The sequence below is a fragment of the Tachysurus fulvidraco genome, chromosome 23 (assembly GCF_022655615.1).
Source record: "Tachysurus fulvidraco isolate hzauxx_2018 chromosome 23, HZAU_PFXX_2.0, whole genome shotgun sequence".
Classification (NCBI taxonomy): Eukaryota; Metazoa; Chordata; class Actinopteri; order Siluriformes; family Bagridae; genus Tachysurus; species Tachysurus fulvidraco.
Window position 1 is genome coordinate 10,352,334 of NC_062540.1, and position 22,183 is coordinate 10,374,516.

The following is a 22,183-nucleotide window of genomic DNA, read 5'->3' on the forward strand; positions in this document are numbered from 1 at the left end:
GTTGTTGTTGTTGTTGTTACGACAGAGTGTATTAGGATACAATCAGTATTGCTCTAATCCCTTTTTAAATGTTAGGATTAAAAAGCTACTTCTTCCATGGAGATCATGAGAGAGAGAGAGAGAGAGAGAGAGAGAGAGAGAGAGAGAGAGAGAGAGAGAGAGAGAGAGACAGAGACAGAGACAGAGACAGAGAGAGACAGAGACAGAGAGTCTCTGTATAGGATTAAATGGATAATAGGGGATGGGTTATTACTCTTTGCTCTTGAGGTTCCCCATGCTTAAAATCATTCCATCTGTTCACTGGTAAATAAAAAGGACATGACTGCATGGTACACACACACCCATACATACACACACACACACACACACACACACACACACACACACACACACACACACACACACAAACATAGCCTTCACACAGCACAACTCACATGTATCGGCTCATAATATGTAAATAATTTAGAGAGAAGGAGGAAGCAAGACTCTAATGCTAATACTAATCAGCTAAACAACTAGAAATGGTTTTATAATCCACCCCAAACATCACCTTATAATATGAGCACCTTGGAAAAGCATTATATCTGCATTATTTTTAATGTAATAACTGACTAATAAGACTTTTATGTATTATTTTAGGTTTCTAAATGTTACGTAGCATAATAGATGAATAAACGTTGATATCTTTGAAACTAGCCATCCTATTTTTGTCAAAATAGTACCAACTTTTACAAAAATGATAACTGCATAAAAAATATTTTTTATGTATCATTATTAAAAATAAAATAAAAGTTACATTTACTACATACAAACTACATACAATTCTGATAGTAGTACTGCGGTATACATACGTCACTACACGTGTTGTGAAATAACAAATGAACATCCCGGTAGTGAAATATTGTTTCCCGTTTGCTCTGTCAGGGGAAATGTGTCCACACTGCTGTGTACCTCACTGCCTTTGCTGTAACCCCTGTTAGAGTCACTGCTAAAGAAACACACCACACATCAAAATAGCTCATATCCTTTTATTTCAATGTGCACTGATACATTTTAATACGTTCTGTCAAGCCTGTCAGATATCATTCTACAAAACATAAAGACATGTGTTCCTTCACTGACTCAAAAGAACATTTTAGACTGTAATTAACTGCATGGAGTGTGACACGGCTAAATTAAAATAAACACACATCTTTTTGCTATCAGTGTTACACCTTCCCCCACCCCTTTACATGCTTGAAATGGCCACAGCTGCTGTGAGTGGAAAATTCACTCTTACAAAATGTGTTCTGCCAGCGCAAAAACCAAAAAGGGGAAGGGGAGGATGTTTCGTTTTTTCGTCACATTTGCAAGAGACAGGCTTTTAAAAAAAAAAAGAAAACGGAAAAAATACCCTGTCTGACTGACAGTAATTTGCTTCTTTGAAAGACATCAGGCTTAAACTGATCAAGGAAGTGAAACTGGAAGCTGATACAATGGTTCATGTATGAAGAGAAGTGGGGAGAAGAAATGGTGGACAGACAGATGTGATGATTTGTGACAAAGATAAGAAATAATGTCTGCTCACAAGTTAATTTTGTTCACACTCTTAGGGCAGGAAGTGGAGACCTCTTTCATTTCCTAGGGAAATCTGGAGAAATCTCAAGATTAGTCTTTCTTATGTGGCGTGCATAAAGTGTAGCTGATCTGGGTAGCAGGCCGTGTTATCTCCAAAAAACAAGAGTAATATTGAGAAACAAGTGCTAAGACATGTTTTATTTGTCTTTCCTGTGTGATTTTCTGACCTGCCTGCTGCTATAGTGCAATGACGAAGAGTAGGCTTCTTTTTCTGTACAGGAATTCAGAACACCAGAAAAACATCAGATCTTTGATGCATGGGTACAGAATGGCATGCACTTTTTGTATGCCGTAAGAAAACTGCGGTACACTGCAAGAAAACAAAGCAAATCCTTTAATCAGCAAGACGTTATTAAACCTAATATGAAGCAAACTCATTGATTGATTTAATTTTTTATCATTTTATCCCAATTTGGTCATTTTACAATCTCTACCCACTAGCTGGATTTTCTTTATCATATGGAATCTACCAGGGAAACGGCACGTTAGCATGTACTTCCATCAAGACACTTGAAACCTCTGCACCATTCTACTCCTTACACTATATCAGAGGGCGGCTGAACACACTCAGAAGCACATGCTGACCGCATTACAGACACCCTCATTTGGTTGTAGCATTGTCAAGATTCAAACTTGTAATCTCCAGATGACAAGGAAGTGTTTTTCTTTTAAACAATTTAATTTTAAAGCAAAGTGGGTTCCTACACATGAGAAATCATGAGATTTAAATGAATAAAAAACTCTAACTGACATTGTACATGACTTTGATTTCAGCCTTGCTCCGAGTCTCCAAGGTTGGTCCCTTGTGGCAGCAGTGTTGTTGTCCTCATTTTCTTTTCTTTTGGTAGGCGCCGTGGATAGACTATGCCAGTAAAACAAGAGAACAAAATAAAATAAAAATAATATAATGGACAGCTCTTTCATGGAAGTTTATAGCTGAGTATAGCTGAGTGCTGAACACCTTTGGGTTTTGCTGATCTTACTGTTGGTCTACAATTAGAGTCAATATTAATTTCAGTAATTCTTTGTATTCTAACAATAGCACTTCTGGTATTATGCACCATAGGTATTATTTCTATATGTATGCCTGGGCTGGGTGTGTATGTGTGTGTTTTGTGTGCATGCATGTGTGATGACACTATACTAATTCCCTGCATCACAAAATGGTGTTAAAATAATAATAATAATAATAATAATAATAATAATAATAATAATAATAATAATAATAATAATAATAATAATAATAATAATAATAAATACTGTTTGCAATGTTTTAAACTACTGATTATTATTGTTGTTTTGTCACATTTAACAGGCCTTAAAAAAGGTACCCTGTGTGACTGACAGTAAGTTGCTTCTTGAAAATGATTATTAACTATTGAGTGGGTTTTTAAATATATTCAATGAGCACTTTATTAGGAACAAGAATAACTGCACACCTACACATTTTTGCAATTATCTAATCAGTCAATCATATGGAATCAAAGCATAGCATAAAATCTTGCAGTTACGATGAATGATCAACTGTCAGAATGGGGGAAAATGTGATGCAGAAGCCTTTATCCAAAGCAACTTACATATTATGTAATTTTATACAACCGAACAATTGAGAGTTAATTGCCTTGCTCAGGGACTCAGCAGAGGCAATTTGGTGGACCTGGAATTCAAACACACAACCTTCTGATTGGTAGTCCAAAACATTAACCGCTAAGCTATCACATCCTCAGAGCCACAATTTACTTATCTTCTAATGGCTTCTTCCAGCATGACAATGCATCATGTCACAAAGCAGAAGTCATCTCAAACTTATTTAAATTACATCACAATAAGTACAATGTTCTTCACTGGGCTTCCCAGTCACCAGATCTGAATCCAACAGAACACCTTAAAACCTGTGAACCTAAAAAATCTGCAGGAAGTGCATGATACAATCTTGTCTTAAAGGAATCTTAATAATTAGCTTCTTCTCATGAACCCTACGGTATGAACCCCCTCTAACCAAAGACACAAAAATTATACAAACACTTTATTAGGTACACCATACTAATACTGGGTAGTAAAAATAGCCTCACTTCTTTGTGGCATAGATTCCATATGATGTTGGAATCTCCTTTAAATTAGAGATCACACTGGGACCTATTAGTTTTTAAACCCTTTAGGACAAAATAAAGAAAGAAAGAAATGCAAATTATAACAAAAACAATCATTAGAGTAAGTAAAAAAAGTAAAAAAAAAAAAAAAAGTTAGGATAAGGAGAATGTCATATAGGAGAAAGAGCACGGTAAAACTCCTGAATAACTCCCCCAAATAATCTCCACTAATGACAACATTGCCTTCATACCTTCAGGACTCTGGCCTGGTCTCTTCCTCACTGTTCCCTGTTTACTGTCTTCTTTTTCATCCGGGTCCTTCCTGCTGTCTTCCTCCATGTCTTGCACTTTCTGCAACAGTACATCATTTATAACATTTATTTAATATAAAAATTATTGACAGTGTCTCAGTAGTATTACACCGATAATAGAAGTTACCCAATAGAAGTCAAAAAGTTACCTGTCCTGTTGATTTTAATGACTCTAGGACCACGACTGGGAGGACAAACAGTAACACATTAATTACTCAGGAATTCTTTTCCCTTAATTTACATGATATGAAATGAGTAATTATTCAGATGTTCTACCTGGGCGAAGTGAAATGGTCAAAGTGGGAACTTTCAGTTTTTCTGAGTCTACATTCTCATTCTTCTCACTTCCCTCATCTCCTACTTCCTTTTGTCGTCCTTCTGTCTCTTCTCTCTTCAGAATTACAAGAGAAAGATAGAATGCAAATAAAAAAAACATTCTTAGAATGCAATTTTCATACTCAAACATGCCCTATCTCTCTTGCTAACTTAGTCAGTCTCATTATTTCTCTCTCTCTCTCTCTCTCTCTCTCTCTCTCTCTCTCTCTCTCTCTCTCTCTCTCTCTCTCTCTCTCTCTCTCTCTCTCTCTCTCTCTCTCTGTGTTTGTGTGTGTGTGTGTGTGTGTGTGTGTGTGTGTGTGTGTGTGTGTGTGTGTGTGAGGGGGGATAGGGGGTAAGAAGAAAAATAGGCAAAGATATGACCTACACAAACCTACATCTCAGTGTACACCTAAACATAGAAAAATGTAGCATAGACCAGGACCAGACTATAGACCAGACAACAGTCTAAACTTTTGGAAGACAGATGAGTTCACAAAGGATCAATTAACCAAATGGCCATGTTGTCCACTGCTAAATGGTAAGCATATAATGAAGGTTTCTTCCTCATATCATCTTAGGAAGTTTTTCCTTTCCACAGTCACCTCAGGCTATGCTCATTAGAGAGTATTAATAGAAATAAGTCTAATATTAAACCTTGACATTTTTGTTCTCTATCTTTTATATTCTGTAAAGCTGCTTTGAGACAATGTCCATTGTTGAAAGTGCTATAAAAATAAAATTGCTTTGAATGTCCACTGCTAGCCATAAATTTCCCAACAACATTAGTGATGATCAGAGCATGCTTCACATAGAGTACACTCAACAACCCCACACAATGCCACATATACACATATATACACAATAACTACTTCTTCTACTTCTCTAAATGAAGGTGACATTAGTTTATGGTATGAAAATTCTGTTTCCTTTTTAGTATAATAATGCCATTATATTCAGATCTCTATTTTCAGGCTATCCATAAAACAAAGAGGTGAAGAAGTAACGAGAGGAAGCATTGGTAGGTTGGTTGTTTTTTTTTTCTTTTTTCAAAAAGTATTATAGAAAACCTTGACACAGACAGGGATGATATAGAAGTGAGTTTCATCATATAAGCTTTCCCTCAAATATTCTTGCCAGGTTGATTGAGAATGACAGTGAATATTGATGCTAATCTGAGATCTACACAACCATAGTTGCACGTGTAACTAGTCCTCTACCACCACTCCTAACAACCAGCTGATGAGGATGACCTGGCTGATCTGTTGGCTGTTCCCTGTTTGATTTTTGCACAGGGTTTACATGGAAAATCCATACTGATGCAACTTTCCAATGTTATCTATGCTTGATTAGCTTTAGCCTAAGTTGGTTCCCTGCCCTGGAATTGTACTTGAGCTGCATTGGTGAGAGTGTGAGATCCTGCCACTGTTTAACTTATTATATGGATAAATTATGTGGACACCCCACCAATTGACTGAGTTTAGGTGTTTCAGATACACCCAATGCTAACTGGTTATAAAGTCAAGCACATAGCCATGCAATCTCTATAGACAAACACTGGCAGTTAGAGGGCTTGTATTTTAAAGTTCAGTGACCTCAAATGTTGACTGTACATATTATTATGGAAAACATGCATCTACATAGCCATAAACCTATCCAAATACACAGAACAGGGACACTGAGGGCTAAAACATATAGTATGGAAAAGAAACCTCATATCTAAACTAGCAGTAGAACCTTGAATTAGAAGCAGCTGCAAACAAGCCTGCAATCATTATGCAGAAGAAAAATTAACTAGAGAGGTGTAAAACTTGCTAAACACAGAAGCAGTGGAAATGTGTTCTCTGAAGAGATAAACCACGTTTCAGTACATAACAGTCATGGGACTATCTACTGGAATGCACAGAGCCAACAGTAAAGTTTGGTGGATGAGAAATCTGGGGCTGTTTTTCAAGGTTTGGGCTCAGCCTCTTAGTTCCATTAACAGGTAATGTTTAATTGTACGGAATATTAGAACATTTTAGACAATGCTTACAACGTATGCCTGTGCCCCTATGCACAATACAACAACTATAAAGACATGGTTTGAGTTTGATGTGAAGAAACTCCAGTGGCCTGCACATGACCTAGAGCTCAACACCATTTTAACACCAATGTGTTGTCCAACATCACTGCCTGCCCTCACAAATGCACCGAATAGGTACAAATTCCCACAGTCACACTTGTAGAAAGCTAAACTAGTAGATTGTAAGCTGTTATACAGTATCTTCAAAGGGAGGGGTGACTCCATGTTAATATCAATGCATTTGGCATGGGATAGGCATGATGGTTATTTATTCACATGCTTCACAATGCCATGAAGACACATCAGGAATAACTGAAAGTTGTTTAAAGATGACAGCAGAGTTTGTGTACTATTCTAATTTGGACTAATTTGGGCATACTTTTATTGATCATTGGACTGCTTTTGTTATGTAATGTGTTTAAATGGGGCAGTCCCTCAGAACTAATCCTGCCTCCAGTGTATTCAAAGGTTTATGTATGCAGATTTATCAACAAAACATGCAGGTCTCCCATTCATTTTGTAAACCAATGACCATAGAATCATATCCAGTAGGATTACACCAGGCCAAATGATATATTTTGCTCTTTCATATGTAAAAGTAGTTCTGATGTTCATTTTCAAGTTTATTTTCAAAAGCTTCTGTAATACTGAGAAAGCAATTATAAACACATAATTGGACCAATGTATCACATAGTTTGTCAGAGTATATATGAGGTTTTGGATGCAACCTTGAATTCTATATAGAGATGTGTATAAGAATGCAAATTGCAGTATATGGGATAATATCAAAAATTTTACATTCAGCAGTTTTAATATAGTGAAACAGATACAAGATTTGTGTTAAGTACCTGAGGTTTTGTATCCCCTGTTTGTGGATCACTCTGAGGACTAGAGCCATACTGAGCTGAAGATGGTGAGGAGAATGGAGCCGGAGGAGACGAAGATGAAGATGATGCCAAGTCCATCTCTGTTTGTTTGATTTTGGGGCCAGAGACACTGGACAGGTCCAAAGGTGCCTCTTCATCTCCTTCTCGTAGATTTTCACCAAAGATCCTCTCATGCTCTGAGCTCGTCCCGGAGCTCGTTGGTGTTTTCTTGTCTTTGGCATTTGTCAGTTCTAACAGGTTTCTTGGGCATGGGTAGATGGGTCGTGGGTGAACAGGGCTTCGAGATTGTAGGTGGGACTCAAGGCCTGGTGGAGCCAGGCTTGAAAAGCGAAGAATGGGAGAGCTAGAGTCATGTTTCAGGTTTGGACTAACCGCCATGCCACCACTGGTGCCAGTGTTTGCTACTGACACCCAGTCTGATCGTTCAGGCAGTGGCCAGGGAAGGTTGGATGGGGTAGTTTTAATTGGATGGGGCCGCAAAGGGATAGACACAACAGAAGGACGGTCTTCAGAGTGCCTCGTGGAGAACAGGTGGTTGTTCTTCAGAAGGCGGAGGTGAGGAGTGAAGGAAGGTGAGGTGGGTGATGGACGAACCTCCGTAGAGTCCATGCTAACTGCTCTGTAGAAAAAAGAATTCAAGAGTTAAGAAGCAGGAATGAATAGTTCTAGTATATTATAGTGCTAGTTTGGCATATTCTATATTTTTATTCAGAATTGAAAATGAAAGATGCCTCAGCTTTTGGCTAAATTAACTACTGTAGCTGAGCTTGCTAACCTAGAGGTTACATTATCACATGTAATAGGTTTAAAATCTTTAAAAACCTCACCTTCTCTCTTTCCATGCTGCTTGGTTTGCTGGAAACGTTGGCTGCCTACTTGAGTCCTGAAAAATATTGACACCCAACCACATAAAAAAAAAACAAAAAAAAACCCTAATGCAGATTAGTCATAAAACCTTTAACTTAATGTTAAATGTTATGATTACTTACAAATAGATGTGTTAAACTCCACCCTTGTAACCGTCTGTGCTCTGACTCTTTATCTGTAATAAGTATGGTAATGTAATGTTAATAGGAAAAATTAATTCAATTTTCAATTCAATTCAATTTATTTGTATAGCACTTTTTACAGTTGACATTGTCTCAAAGCCACTTTACAGAACATAAACATAGAACAAAAGGTTATTATAAAGAATAATAAAAAGATTACTATAATACAAAATTCAAGATTAATATTAGATATATTTAAATGTGTTTGCATTTATCATTAAATAAATAAGGAAATGACTGCACTGCGAGTATGTACAGTATATCACTGAGGGATTACCTGACATCTCCTGTCTTTCATCTGGAGTATCTTTACTTTGCCTGGACTCACTTTCATGCTTCACAATGGCTGTCGGTTTAGTGGCGCCCCCTGGTGCTGGTTGATCATTCTTCAGAATGGAGGTAGCCATAGACAGGGAAGTGGCTGTAGGGTCAGGAGAATGCTTAACTTCAGGAGTCCCTGCTCTGTCTTGGTGACCATTCTGTTGCCTGAAAGGTCAAGGTCAGAACATGCAGTTAAATGCATAACTGGCACTAAGTACTTAAAATGTAATGTAATGTCTCACCCAAACTTAATATTACTCATATTACATCATATTTATAATTACCAACCCCTTTACCAAGTGTATTCATAGTGAAACATGCTGACACATACTGCATGAGCAAGACACTTACTCTACTCGATTTCGTAAACTCTTCACCTCCTCTTTCAATTTTTCATTCTCTTTCACCAACGCATTGATCTCACCCACTATAGAAGCAGAATAATAAACAGCAAAAAAAAACAGTAGAACATAACAAGGAAAAGATTTAGAGAAGCCAGTGATCCTTGAAATATCTGGTATTTACATTCCATCCATTCAGAGATTAAATAATGTTTTCATCATGTTTTCCTGGTATTCTGTTTTTAGCTGAATGTTGTCTGTTAAATTATACTGTGGTTGCTGAAACTATAATTCCAAAACTACAGTACTTATATGTAGAAATTTGTATCTAAGACAAATTCAATTCAATGAATATTTTCAAAAAGCAACTTTAAAGAACTTTCATTTTAACTAACTTTAAATTTGTTAATGTATCATTGGGTAATAGTCTTGATAATTGTTTCCCAAAACAATTATTTGTCATTTAGAACTTATAAGATATAAGATAAGATGTTAGGCCTATTTGGTAACTATTTGTGAAGAAATTCAGTGAAGCTGGTTGAGAAGTCAATAGTCTATTAGAAATAATGTTAAAAATTTAACAAATAAATTTTTTTGCTCATTTACAAATTTTCTGGATGATTCCATATGTCATAGTGTCCATTTAGAAATTAGTTAAAATGTAGAAGACACTACAATTTGTAGATGTGTCCAAACGTTATTGGAAATGTTTTACAATAGTGGACATGAGTAACCAATCACCAAATAAACCCAAAATTGCAGTCAAGTCCTTCAGTCACCTGCAGTGAGTTGTTACATATGGAAATATTTCATGATGATGGATTATTATGATGCTGTGATGTACCATGTATTTTTTTCTCTTAATTAGGCATGTTGATTATTTCAAGACAAACTCGTTTCTTTCTGTGCTTTTCTTGTTTAGCTACTGTACACCAGCTCAACTCATTGAGCAGTTTCATTTCTATTTCAATATCAGAAAGAAGACCAGTTTTTTTGGACACACACCATAACGGACACTTAATGAAACCTTTAAATAACCTATTTTAACACACTTTTTTCTAATAGTGTTCTATGCAAAATGGTTCGGGTTGATGCATATGTTGTATTCCTTGCTTAGATTTTCCTTCTTTGAATTAACTCCTGCTCCTCATTAAGTGCAGCTCTAAGAACATTTACAACACTACAACTCATTTTAGAGTAATATTGCATATAGTGATCCCTGGAGCTATTAGTAAATGCTTTTAGTAATTGTTTTAATTTATAACTTTTTTATGAACTTTTTTTGACAGTTTGTGTACCTGATTGCTTCTAGGAACCCTGTGTCTGCATATGCATAACCTACTTAAGATGGATATGTGCTGCAAACTCTGAAGTTGGGAGGTTTCATACTCCTGCTGTCTTTTCTTAGCCATCTCCTGAGTGACTGTACACCTGTCACACAACCCAGCTCGTAACCTGTGGTCACACACACACACACACACACACACACACACACACACACACACACACACACACACACACACACACACACACACACACACACACACACATATTTGTCTTACTATTCTTGAAATAACTGTAATTGCAGTTTATTAATACTTTGCCTAGACCTACGTATGTAGCCCCTGTTTACTGAGAAGGGAATGAGACGCTGCATCAGGGCTGATGCTATGGGAACGCTTCTTCGAGGAAGTTGTGTCTGAAGTTCTTTGTGCAAACACGCCAATTTAATAGCGTTTAATAGGACATGTAAGGTACTTATTAGGTGTCAGCAAGTCCATATAAGGGCATCTACATCACATTTAGTATTTGACTGAAGAAAGTGCAAGTGGACGCACGAGGTGTGGACGCACATGGCCACCAACGCAGTGTCTCGTTCCATTCTCAGGGTTATGTAACTCAAAGCTGTGGGAATGTCAAAACACACTACCACCATGCCCCGGTCGATAACTGTGCCAGAGGCCATGAGAGAGCACAAGTGAACAGGGAGCAAAACCTCAATAGCCCTGCAGGACCTGGGACAATGGAGTGGGGTCCCGGTTCAGGTTACTGAACCTGAAAAAAGGTGTCGGAAGAAGAGCGACCCACCTCAGCACAAATATCTTTATGGTGAACACCCCTGGCTGGATGAGGGGATACCCCTAATGTAGGGAGCACTGAAGCCAAGAGTTGAGACAACACTGCGCACCTCATAGGCCTGAGTAATGGGCAACTACCCATGTGCTGTTTGGAGACTGGATTACCCCAAACAGACTGGCACCCAAAACAGACAAACAAGGAAGAGGAGTTACGACTATGAGCTTGAGCAGTGGACATAAAGTAGCTTCCAGCAGTCCCTCCAGGAGCACAGAGAGGCCCAGGAAGGAAGGCATAGTCTACAGGATGGTCTCAGCCACCTGACACTGCTCAGAACACAGACCAGAGGGTGCCTACCCAAAAAAAGGCCCCCGAGGACAGGTTTGTGGTTCGCAGCGATGGGGACAGGCGAGACTGTAGAAACCCCAGCACTGTACCTACAGTGAACTGGATCCCGACAATGTTCATCACACCAGAGGCAGAAAAGACTACACTTCAAAGCATACAGCTTCCTAGTGGAGGGAGCTCTAGCATTCAATAGACTCTCCGTCACCTGACATAAGAGATCACATCTCAGGGTAGGGGTGTAGGATTGCGTCCTGTGCCTGAGAGGAGATCCTTCTTGCCAGAGACCTCACGTGGAGTTAGACTAGGAGTTAGACTAAGTCCATGAACCAAACTCAAAAGGGCCAACAAGGAGCAACTAGGAGAAGGTTGACTCAGTTGTGGTGCACTACTGAAAGAAAGGCATACAAACGGAGCCTCTGCCATATCTGTACCAGGGCATCTAGGCCCGGTTGTCAGAGAGTGGTGTTAACCTCACGCCTATCTCCCTGGTGCCCTGAAACAGCACACTGGCAAGTGCTAACTGAGTGAACTGGTCAGTGAAAAGAAGAGGAGCGGGCTCAGACCCCACTGCTCCCCGAAGTGCCAGAGGCAGTGGGGAAGCAAGTAGGAGAAGTCTTCCTGAAAAGGATGCTCCTAAGAGCCACAGCCCTCGGGCATCAGGATTCCTTATTAGCCCACCTGGCCGAGATGATGGTCCTAAGGTTTTCTCTTGCCTGACAGGTCTGAGCCTGGACACACTGACCGGCCTCCTTAGTTTTAGACAGGGGCTAAGGCCACCACACTCACCCTTTTCACCACTCTTAGTGAGCTAAGAGGGGGTTGTTGCTGGCTAGAAGATGGCCCATACTGCTCGGCACAGCAAGGGATAAACTCCCTGAATGCCTCCTGGTGCCTGTTGACAACAGTACTCACTGTGCCACCAAACAGGTGAAATCGGGCTGTCCAGAAGAAAGGATTTATCTTTATTTTTTATTTCTGCTAAACCACAAGTGCCTCTCTGTGGCAGTGAAGCCACTGAATGGCCTATGGAGTGGGCCATCTACTTTGTGCCTGGTAGACCTGATAAAACCGCCATGGTGTGCAGAGCCACACCTGCTTGGCCTGCTGCCACATAGCCTATTCCCACAAGGGCTGAAGTAGCTCTACATGGCTTGGAGGGATGTGCCGGCTTGCTCCATGTGGGCAATGTAGGAGAGAGACAGTTCACAAGTGTCTTTTCAGTCCTAGACATCGCCCCATATCCATGATTTCAAGCCTCATAATGGCTGAAAAGTTAGACATAGCTAGGGAAAAAAGACGCCCTGAAAAGGGATTTCCCCAAGACCTCAATACCTGTGCATTTAGGTCTGGGAAATATGGCAGTTGCCTGGGAAGGACCCGTCTCTTGCTTTGCTACCTGCGAACCCCACGATCGAAGCTGGTGGGATTAGAGTTTGTGCAGAGGAAAGCCCCTCACAATGCATGCAGCTAGCTCCCTAGAGAGCCGAACGGGCATGCTCCTCTCCCATACAAACAATGCAAATAGTGGGGAACGGATGCACGCACCTCTTAAAATGCTTAGTCAGCAACATCATACTTTTCCCTGTCTAGTACTTGAAATATATATTTATTTATTATTGTCATTTTTTAGTATTTTTTTCCCCTGCTCTACACAAACAATCATCACAAACATACACAGAACGCTTCCTGAGGACAAAGAAGCACGAGTAATGTGACGTAGATGGCCTTATATGGACTTCCTTGTCCTTTCTGAGCCATTAAATTGGTGTTAAATTAGTTTCAGTTTTGTCAAATTAGTTTTGACTTCCTCAAAGCAGCGTTCCCATAGTGTTAGCCTTGATGCAGTGTTGAGTTCCATCGAAAGGGAACCGTCGGCTCTTTAGTTTTGTCAATAAAAGCTATATTAAAAAACTCATCAAGACATTCCCCATCAAGACATAAAATAATCCATTACAAATCCTCACACTGACACAGAGAGAGAGAGAGAGAGAGAGAGAGAGAGAGAGAGAGAGAGAGAGAGAGAGAGAGAGAGAGAGAGAGAGAGAGAGAGATAGATCTACAGTGAGAAAGATTTACATGTAATGTAGTGCATGTTTTGTTTATTAGTGGTGACATTAACAAGCCTTTTATTTATGCATGCTCTGTTGTTTTTTCTTGTTCTTTTTTAATTTACTTTGCTCTGTTTCCTGACTTCTGTGTTTTGCACAATCAAATATATCTATCCCTTGCCCATCACCAAGCAGGACCTAGGCAGTGCTTACAACCTGGAGTGCATCCACAAAGTGGAAGATGAACTTCAGCACATTCTGTATATGCTCTAGTGCCCCCTCCATGTTCCAGTGCCTTATAAACCATGTAGTGAGAGACATAATAAGAACATTTGTGGGGGCTTACATTGATGATAAACTGGTGAAATCTCCATCCTACAAGGCCTGCATTCAGCACATCTGCTGAAACTTTCAGAGACTGCTTGAGCTTAAGCTTTATGAACAGGAGGAGAGTTCTTCCAGTGCATCATTATAAATAAAGCTAAAGTGAATGCAGTGGTGGATTAGCCACCTCCATGAACCACCAAAGACTTGGATTTCTGGGGTTTTAAAAATCCTATCAGCATGTCATCCAGGGTTTCAGTCTATCACTCTCTCCCTCGTATCAAACGCCTTGTCTGGAACACCTATGACCAAGCCATGGCCCAGTTTAAGAATGCATCATGGCAGTGGATAGGAGGAACTGGTTTAGGAGCCATCCTCTTCCAGCATTTTGGAGAAAAGCCCAAGCTACAGCAGGCTGCCTTTTTCTTCAAAAAACAGGCAGATTGCAACTATTATATTGACAATCAAGAGCTGTTGGTGGTCAAAATGCTCGCCTTCCTCGTTTCCTTCCAACAGGCATTTTGTTTCTAGCTACCTGAATATCAAGCTAATATCCTGGGCCCACACATCAGTCACCACTGGCCACCAGGTGTGCTACTGCAGGGTAAATACTGGCAACATCATGTGGTCAGCTTATGCAAAGCTTGTGCTACAGCCAAGGTTCCCTAAGCGCTGTCTGCTGCTAAGCTAGTCCTGCTGGACACACCCCGACCTCCCCAGTCCCACAGTGATGTTGATTTTCTTGCCAAACTTCCCCAATCCTCACCACCAAACTTCCCCAATCCTCATGACTAGTCTCTAATACTCACCCGAGACTTCTCTTAGTGCTTCCTACAGCTTAAATTTTATGTGTTAACATAGTGAGTATTCAGTTTTCCCTAGTTTGCATCAAGGTATGATCAGCTTTAGAGAGAAGTTGAGGGTGAATAAAAGTCTGACATTACCAATGACCATGTCAAGTGAGTCAACCAAGAAATCAGCTGCTTCTCTTGCACCTTTTAAAAGTACCAAGCTCACAGTGCTCACAGTTCCTGCACTGTAGAGAATATGCCATATCACATCACCATGCAGCTCATTTCATTCTAGTGTCTACTTGGATACCATGCCCACACCTTTTGCCTAATATTTTTTGGAAATGTTTCTCTTAATAAACACAGCCTGTCTCACAGCCTGTCTTTATCTGACAATTAGCATCTGTAAGTATTATAATACTGTTGTTACACACCCTCCTCTTAGCATCTGAATACATGCCCACAGTCCCAAACATACAGATACATAGTAACACACACACACACACACACACACACACACACACACACACACACACACACACACACACACACACACACACACACACACACACACACACACACACACACACACACACACACACACACACACACATTCACCACACCTCACATACAGGTACAAACACACACATATATGTACATACATGTTTTCTAGCTGTTTTATGTTTTCTGTCAGCATCTTGTGTTGTTCTCTCAGTTGCTGGTTCCTGTTATACAGCTCCTCAAGTCTCTTTGCATCACTACAACACAAACAAAGACTCAAACATACAAAAAGCCTGTTCGCAATGAATCTGGCTTAAAAAAGCTGTACATTCTATACTTAAAAATATCTACAAGTATGTATGGGCAAAAGTTTATTTGAAAAACTGTGCAGATGTTTTTTATATTAGAACTAGTGCAGACTGTTTTCCATCACCTAAATCACTGGTCCTGGACCACTTCCTGTACTGCACATTTGAATGCTTTCCCTGCTTTAACACAATAGGGATAAAGGGATGCAGAAACTGTGACCTACACTGTCTCATTATTTATTTAATTTTGGGCTAAACTAAGTTCCTGATCCTAACACTGATACCGGCCTGAAATCTTTGGTGGACAATAAACCAGATTAAACGTAATTTAGATTTGGTCCACAGACCTTACACATGAACATAGGACAAAAAAACTATTTAAAACATGTTGCCATCAATACTGGTTGCTGTTCAGTTGGCTGCTCTGTATTGACCATAAATATCGTAGGGGAAATGGGAAAAGTTAGAAAACTTATGTCTCTCAGCTGAATTTTTCTAGCAAGAATATAGTTAAAGGGAATATTTATTATAAACATTCTAAGGAAGAAACTATAAATCAATGTAATTAAGAAGACAACATAAAAAAATCTTACCAGTTTTTCTTATTGGTCAGCTCAAGCACCTTCTGCTGCAAACCTATTGAAATAGAAATAGGGAGAAATAGGGAGAAAAAAAATCAATATATGAAATGATTATTAAAATGTAATATATATTTATAAGGTGTGTGTGTGTGTGTTTGTGTCTGTGTGTGTGTTTATGGCGTAACTAATAGATGGTGTGCATATAGTATTATGCATACCAGTTGTCTCTCAGTTTATGAAAATAATTAAAATTTAGTCAGCTTTTTAATCAATAGTCAATTAATGCTTGTTGCATAGATTAAATTTAATTGTTGCATTTTAAATGGCTCCAAATCATTGCCTTGTTATGCCCATATTGTCAAACAATCCAGTCATGAGAAGCGTAAGCTTACCTTCTAGTTCCTGCTCATGGACCTCTTTCAGTTTATGTATCAGTTCAGTAAAATTCTCCACAGCCATTCTGCTACAGATCATGCGTGCACACACACACACACACACACACACACACACACACACACACACACACACACACACACACACACACACACACACACACACACACACACACACACACACACACACACACACAAAGAAGCAGAGTGAGAAAGAGAGAGAGAAGACTATATTTAGCCCTGAAACTTTCTGCAATTCTCTTAATAATCCATAAGTTATATTATTATGAATAAAAAATCATAGTTTATTCATTTATTTAATCAAAGACCACAATACACCTGCTAGCATGTGCTTAGAATAAAGTTGTTGTTTTTTTAAATTATGCCTAAGTGGACTCCTAAATACACAATTCATAAAAAAGTCAGATTTCATAAAAATATTTAAAAAATGCACAATAACCTTTAAGGTTGTTCGTCTTAGGGCTTAACCTGCTAAAAAAGCACAGCAAACTTCATAGAGAAGATATTAAGAATAATTACAGTCTACCCTGGTCAGACTGGTTTCACTACACTGCTTCAGGCATAACTATATTTGTGTATGTGTGTGAATTGTGTATGTACAGTGTATGAGAGACAGAACGATTAAGAGGAAGAGAAATGTGTGGGAAAGTGAGAGAGTGATATCTATTGACCCTCTGTCTCTAAAAGAAAAAAATATGCATATTTCGCATATAGACCCTAACAAATCTCTAAGAGCAACATAACCAGACTCAAAATATGTGCAAGGAGTCAAATACAATGACATTCAAGTACAGAATAAGGTTTTTGATCTTATCTCAGGCATCTTTCAGTCTTCCAGACTGGACTCTCACATATGGCCTGAAGGATAGCGTGATTGTGAAATGTAAACCTTAAAAGATCAGATCAGATTTCTAAACAAACATCCTTGGGTCACCCAATAGCAACTGCCTGATCAGACAGGTTCAGTTCTGCTGACTGTATGCCATGAAATCGAAATAAGCCCAGAGAAAAAAAAGAAGAGACGTTGACTCATTCACATAACTGACTCAAATTCTTTTAAACAGCCGCTACCAGAAGTGTGGTAAAAATTAATTTCTGATCATTTCTGTACATTCAGGTAGAACATGCAACACATCTTCAAAGTGAAAAGGGAGTAGTTTTAACTTCTGTAACACAATAATATAATAAAAGAGCATTTTTTTGCTGACTGAATTGTTTTAGAGTAAGGGGAGCATGCTTATGTGAAGTGTGAAAGCTTTTATTGACTGCAATAAAAAAAGGGATTTAACAATCTTATGAACACTAGAGCAACCATAGATGTGCAAGCGTTTTCCATAAACATTTGTATAAATGGAGCAAACGAGTTTCACAGAGTATGCTGAGGGCGCTCCACAGGGTGTGGCCCAGGCTGCCCCCCTCCACTTCCACTCGTCTCTTGGCAGCAATGTAAATGTGCTGCAAATACTCCACTTTTTTTTTTTTAATGAATTAACATCAAGTACATTCTGACCCTTTACCTAATTCATAGCAGTATCAGAATGACTATTATATGCTGTGTATTCATCCTAAATGTGTATAACAACAATACTCAAAATAATTATCATAAAACTTAGACACAGCAACATTTGTTTAAATTCTTCATTCTCTGTATTCATTTGCGCTTCTATCTATTTTAAACCTAAGCCATAAGAAGTAGAGTTTCTAACTGTTTGTAGCTCTGATTTTAATGAGTTTGGAAGAGCACTCTGTCCCCCACTCCCTCAGTCTGTGTGCATGTTGGGATATGTTAGTTCAGTGTCCCGCATTAGCAGGCATGAGCAAGAAAGAACCTGTCTTACGAAGCACAGAAATCACTGACGTACAGTCTCAAACATACACACCCACATGTAGAGAGATAAATGAACAAATATGCACACATGCAAATTAAAACACAAGAAAACACACACACACACACACACACACACACACACACACACACACACACACACACACACATGCACACACACACATACACTGGCATACACAACATGCCAATTGCATTCACAAAATCACACACACACACACACACACACACACACACACACACACACACACACACACACACACACACACACACACACACACACACACACTATGCTAAATCTTAATATAATGCAATATAACAATAACTGCATAGGAATATAACTTAATCTAAGTGCATTAAACTGATTGTGGACATGCCTTTATTTCCAAATTCTTGTTGAATAAATCACTACATCAATTCCCAGAGTAAGACAGATGTGCATGATGGGAGAACATACAAGCAGATGTACTTTGACTCTAGTTGACAAAAATAAATGTATTTAAAACACAGACAATCCTTCTAATTATATATTTAAATACATCTAATTGTATATTTATATGCTTTATTTTTAAGTTATCAGAATTATATTTTTTCTCTAAGCAGTGTTCTGCTATTTAACATGAATGAGTAATAATTTCTAAATGCCACACTTACTTTGTGGTGTTCTAGCACTAGATATAACTGCGTACAGTAATATAACAGTTATAAACAATATAGTTAACAGTTTTCTTTAAGCTTCGCTTTCAGTAACATCATTATTACTGTATTAGTTAGAAATAACATGAACTTCAGAAGTAATTAGCCTTAAGTAATGTTATTAAATTGACATTTATTTTAATTTAGTATGCCTGAATAAAGTATTCAGTACATGACAGAAAATAAGTCAAATTACTGCAGAATACTAAATGGTGACAGTTTACGTGGTAAATATGGGATGAATACGGACTTACGGTATGAATTCTAGCTAATTATTTTATGTCCTTCATTTGCATTCACCCTTATTATAATCACATATGCATGATGCCATTAATAATTAGACTACTTACACAAGGCCTCTCTTTCTTTCAGTCTTCCTTTCTTATTCACACACACACACACACACACACACACACACACACACACACACACACACACACACACACACACACACACACACACACACACACACACACACACACACACACACACACACACACACACACACTCATCTTCTTCTAGCCCACTTTCTAGATTTCTAGAGTAGTTTTCAAATTGGTCAGAACTGTACTCCTGTCCCGCCAATAAAACAACACTCCAAACTCACCCTTGGCCACCTGGTGGAATTCAGATCTCAAATCCAACAGCTGGCAATCACCCTGCCTGCCAATCACATACAGCCCTTGTTAAAGCACTTTCCCCACTGGTGTCACTTGATCAAATTCGGAATGATCGCCAAAGTTATATGAAACTGCCAAAATCCAAGAAAATTGGTGAAAGAATAAGAATAGAGCAGAGAAGTCTTTCTTTCCGTCATGCCGTTCTCTTCTCTTTCTGCTTCTCCCTCCATCCCCCCCCCACCGCCTCCACTGGCAGAGTAGAACAGGTTGGTGCAGTTCCCTGCCTGAACGCACAAACACCAGTTCTCCCTGGATAAACCGGTCTTGCTGAAATCCCGCTGAACCTGACTGACCAGATTTTCACAGCAGAGAGAGGAAAAAACCTAGAAAGGATATAGAGAACCTCAAACACACAAAGCAGCTTTATTCTGCAATGATTTTGTGATTAGGGAAAGGAAGAAGTAAACTTTAGAGGAACAGAGCACCTTTTCCTACATTGTGACTTACTGAACACCAGATTGCATGCATGAAAATGTTTTGGAATGTAAGGAATGTTTATGATATTAAGTTTCATAGAAGTTGCTAGATGTCTTTAAACAGATATTACTTGGAAACAAAATAAATGTGAGTATAAACTGTCTGTATGTTGAATATAATTGATACAACACTGTTCATTTATATGATTAAAACCTTCCAAAACATTGAACAAATAAAATGCTGTGTTTCAGGAAACTTTCACATGTTCCATAATGTAACATTTATAATATAATCTGTAGATATAGTCTGTAAATATGTCTGAACTAAGCTTTATTAACACAACCTATGATAGATGCTTCTCTAACTTGAAACAAGAGAATGGAACTAAATACACAGATACATAGAACCAGACAAAACACACAGGAGATCTGCACAACCACATGCTAAACCACAGATTTGACCCATACTTCATTAACGCCATCACAACAAAAAGTATTAGACACTCGTTTACAGATGGTCATGTGCTAGCTCTTGTTAAATCCACATGAAGACAGACATTTCATAATCCACATAATGCTAACAGGATGTGAGAGTGAATTTCTCACATTATCGTTCTCAGCTGGCTGCAGGTTTCCTGATACCTGCATTCCTGCTGGACTGGGTGCGACCAAATGGCACCTCCGCCTCTATAAAGCCACAAAGACGAGGCCGAACCAGAAAGGAGGGCAGATTAATTCACATAATTGTATGACCAGTGTGAGAAATATGGTATCAATTTCTTTAGAAAGTGAAATGTATCATTACTCTATTTTATTAGTACCCTCTGTTCAGTGTAAAAAGCTAAATAAATAATAATAATTTGTGTTTTTTGATCTCCAAGTAAAGTTGACATTAAAATGCAATGGAATTCTTTCTGGGGTATTATTTTTCTAAGAGAATTTAATGTGGTAACAATAAACCTATTTATGCTGTTACCTAGTGGTTGCACTTTTTTGTTGGTAGTTACTAACAATAGCCAGTAGATGGCACAATGGATAAAATCACTGCAGTGAATACAAGCTCACCAAAATTTCACAGCATTACTATTTCCAGCATAGTAATACACCATGTCACAAAGCAAAGTTGTCTCAAACTGGTTTCATGAACATGGCAATAAGTACAGTGTTGTTCAGTGGTCTTCCCAGTAACCAGATCCAATTGAACACCTTTAGGATGTAGTAAATCAGAGCATTTAGAGCATGACAGCACACCTGAAAATTCTACATATAGCATAATGTAGCATAATGTCATGTCAACATAACCTCATAATCTCAAAGGAATTTTACTTATGCAATCCATGCCATGAAGAATTTGATCTATTTTGAGAACAAATACTGTACCCAGAATTAGAATAATACTGTATAATAATACTTTCTGCTTTTCCTATTAGGTGTCGCCACAGCGAATCGTCTGTTTCCACCTAACGCTATCCTCGGCATCCTCTTCTCTCACACCAATTAACTTCTCTTTGCCCTTCCTCTTGACCTCTTACCTGGCAGCTCCATCTAGAACATCCTTCTACATCCTATATAACCACTCTCTCTCTTTGTACATGTCCAAACCCTCTCAATCTAGCCTTCTTACCTTGTCCCCAAAACAGCCAACCTGAGCTGCTCCTCTGATGTGTTCGTTTTTAATCCTGTCCATCCTCGACACTCCTAAAGAGAACCTCAACATCCTCATCTCAGCTACCTTCATCTCTGACTCGTATCTTTTCCTCATCTCTAACCCATACAGCATAGCTGGTCTCTCTACTGTCTTGTACACCTTTCCTTTGATTCTTGCCGTCACTCTACTGTCACACAACACTCCTGACACTTTTCTCCACCCACTCCAAAATGCCTGTACTCACCTCTTCACCTCTTTTCCACGTTCCCTCTCACACTGGATGGTTGACCCCAAATACTTACACTCCTGCACCTTCTTGACCTCATCCCCCTGTAACCTCACTGTTCTACTTCCCTCCCTCTCGTTGAAACACATCTATTCTGACTTACTACGATGGACTTTTATTCCTCTTCTTTTCAAAGCAGACCTCCACCTTTCCAGGTGTTCCTCCACCTGCTCCCTACTCTCACTACAGTCATCCACAAACATCATTGTGATCCATTATGTCATCCAC

The 22,183-nt window shown here is 38.8% G+C and overlaps 1 protein-coding gene across 5 annotated transcripts; it reads right to left on the reverse strand.

The window, feature by feature from the left end:
• Positions 1 to 1,013: 1,013 nt before the first annotated feature.
• On the reverse strand, positions 1,014 to 19,788 carry rbbp8l (retinoblastoma binding protein 8-like). Of its 5 annotated transcripts, XR_003440456.2 has the most exons (16): positions 19,533 to 19,787; positions 16,366 to 16,436; positions 15,986 to 16,028; positions 15,246 to 15,341; positions 10,339 to 10,451; positions 9,007 to 9,082; positions 8,612 to 8,820; positions 8,275 to 8,327; positions 8,113 to 8,168; positions 7,247 to 7,904; positions 4,295 to 4,409; positions 4,168 to 4,202; positions 3,959 to 4,058; positions 2,369 to 2,479; positions 1,785 to 1,927; positions 1,014 to 1,630 (listed from the first exon to the last, which is right to left on the reverse strand). XR_003440456.2 is itself a non-coding variant. In XM_027145321.2 (15 exons), exons 2-14 carry the CDS (start codon positions 16,430 to 16,432, stop codon positions 2,388 to 2,390), a joined length of 1,713 nt encoding a protein of 570 aa, XP_027001122.1. In that variant the 5' UTR covers position 16,433; positions 19,533 to 19,787; the 3' UTR covers positions 1,014 to 1,927; positions 2,369 to 2,387. The 5 variants fall into 5 exon arrangements, 3 of the variants coding, with proteins under 3 accessions (XP_027001122.1, XP_027001121.1, XP_027001124.1); XM_027145321.2 differs by having other exon boundaries at positions 1,014 to 1,927; positions 16,366 to 16,433; XM_027145320.2 differs by having other exon boundaries at positions 1,014 to 1,927.
• Between the last annotated feature and the right edge of the window lie 2,395 nt (positions 19,789 to 22,183).

Coding starts and splice junctions, on each gene's coding strand:
- rbbp8l (XM_027145321.2), bottom strand. CDS start 16,432: ATGGCTGTGGAGAATTTTACTGAACTGATACATAAACTGAAAGAGGTC. Junction 15,342..15,985: donor CTGACCAATAAGAAAAACTG/GTAAGATTTTTT, acceptor TTTGTGTTGTAG/TGATGCAAAGAGACTTGAGG. Junction 2,480..3,958: donor ACCAGGCCAGAGTCCTGAAG/GTATGAAGGCAA, acceptor TTACTGGCATAG/TCTATCCACGGCGCCTACCA.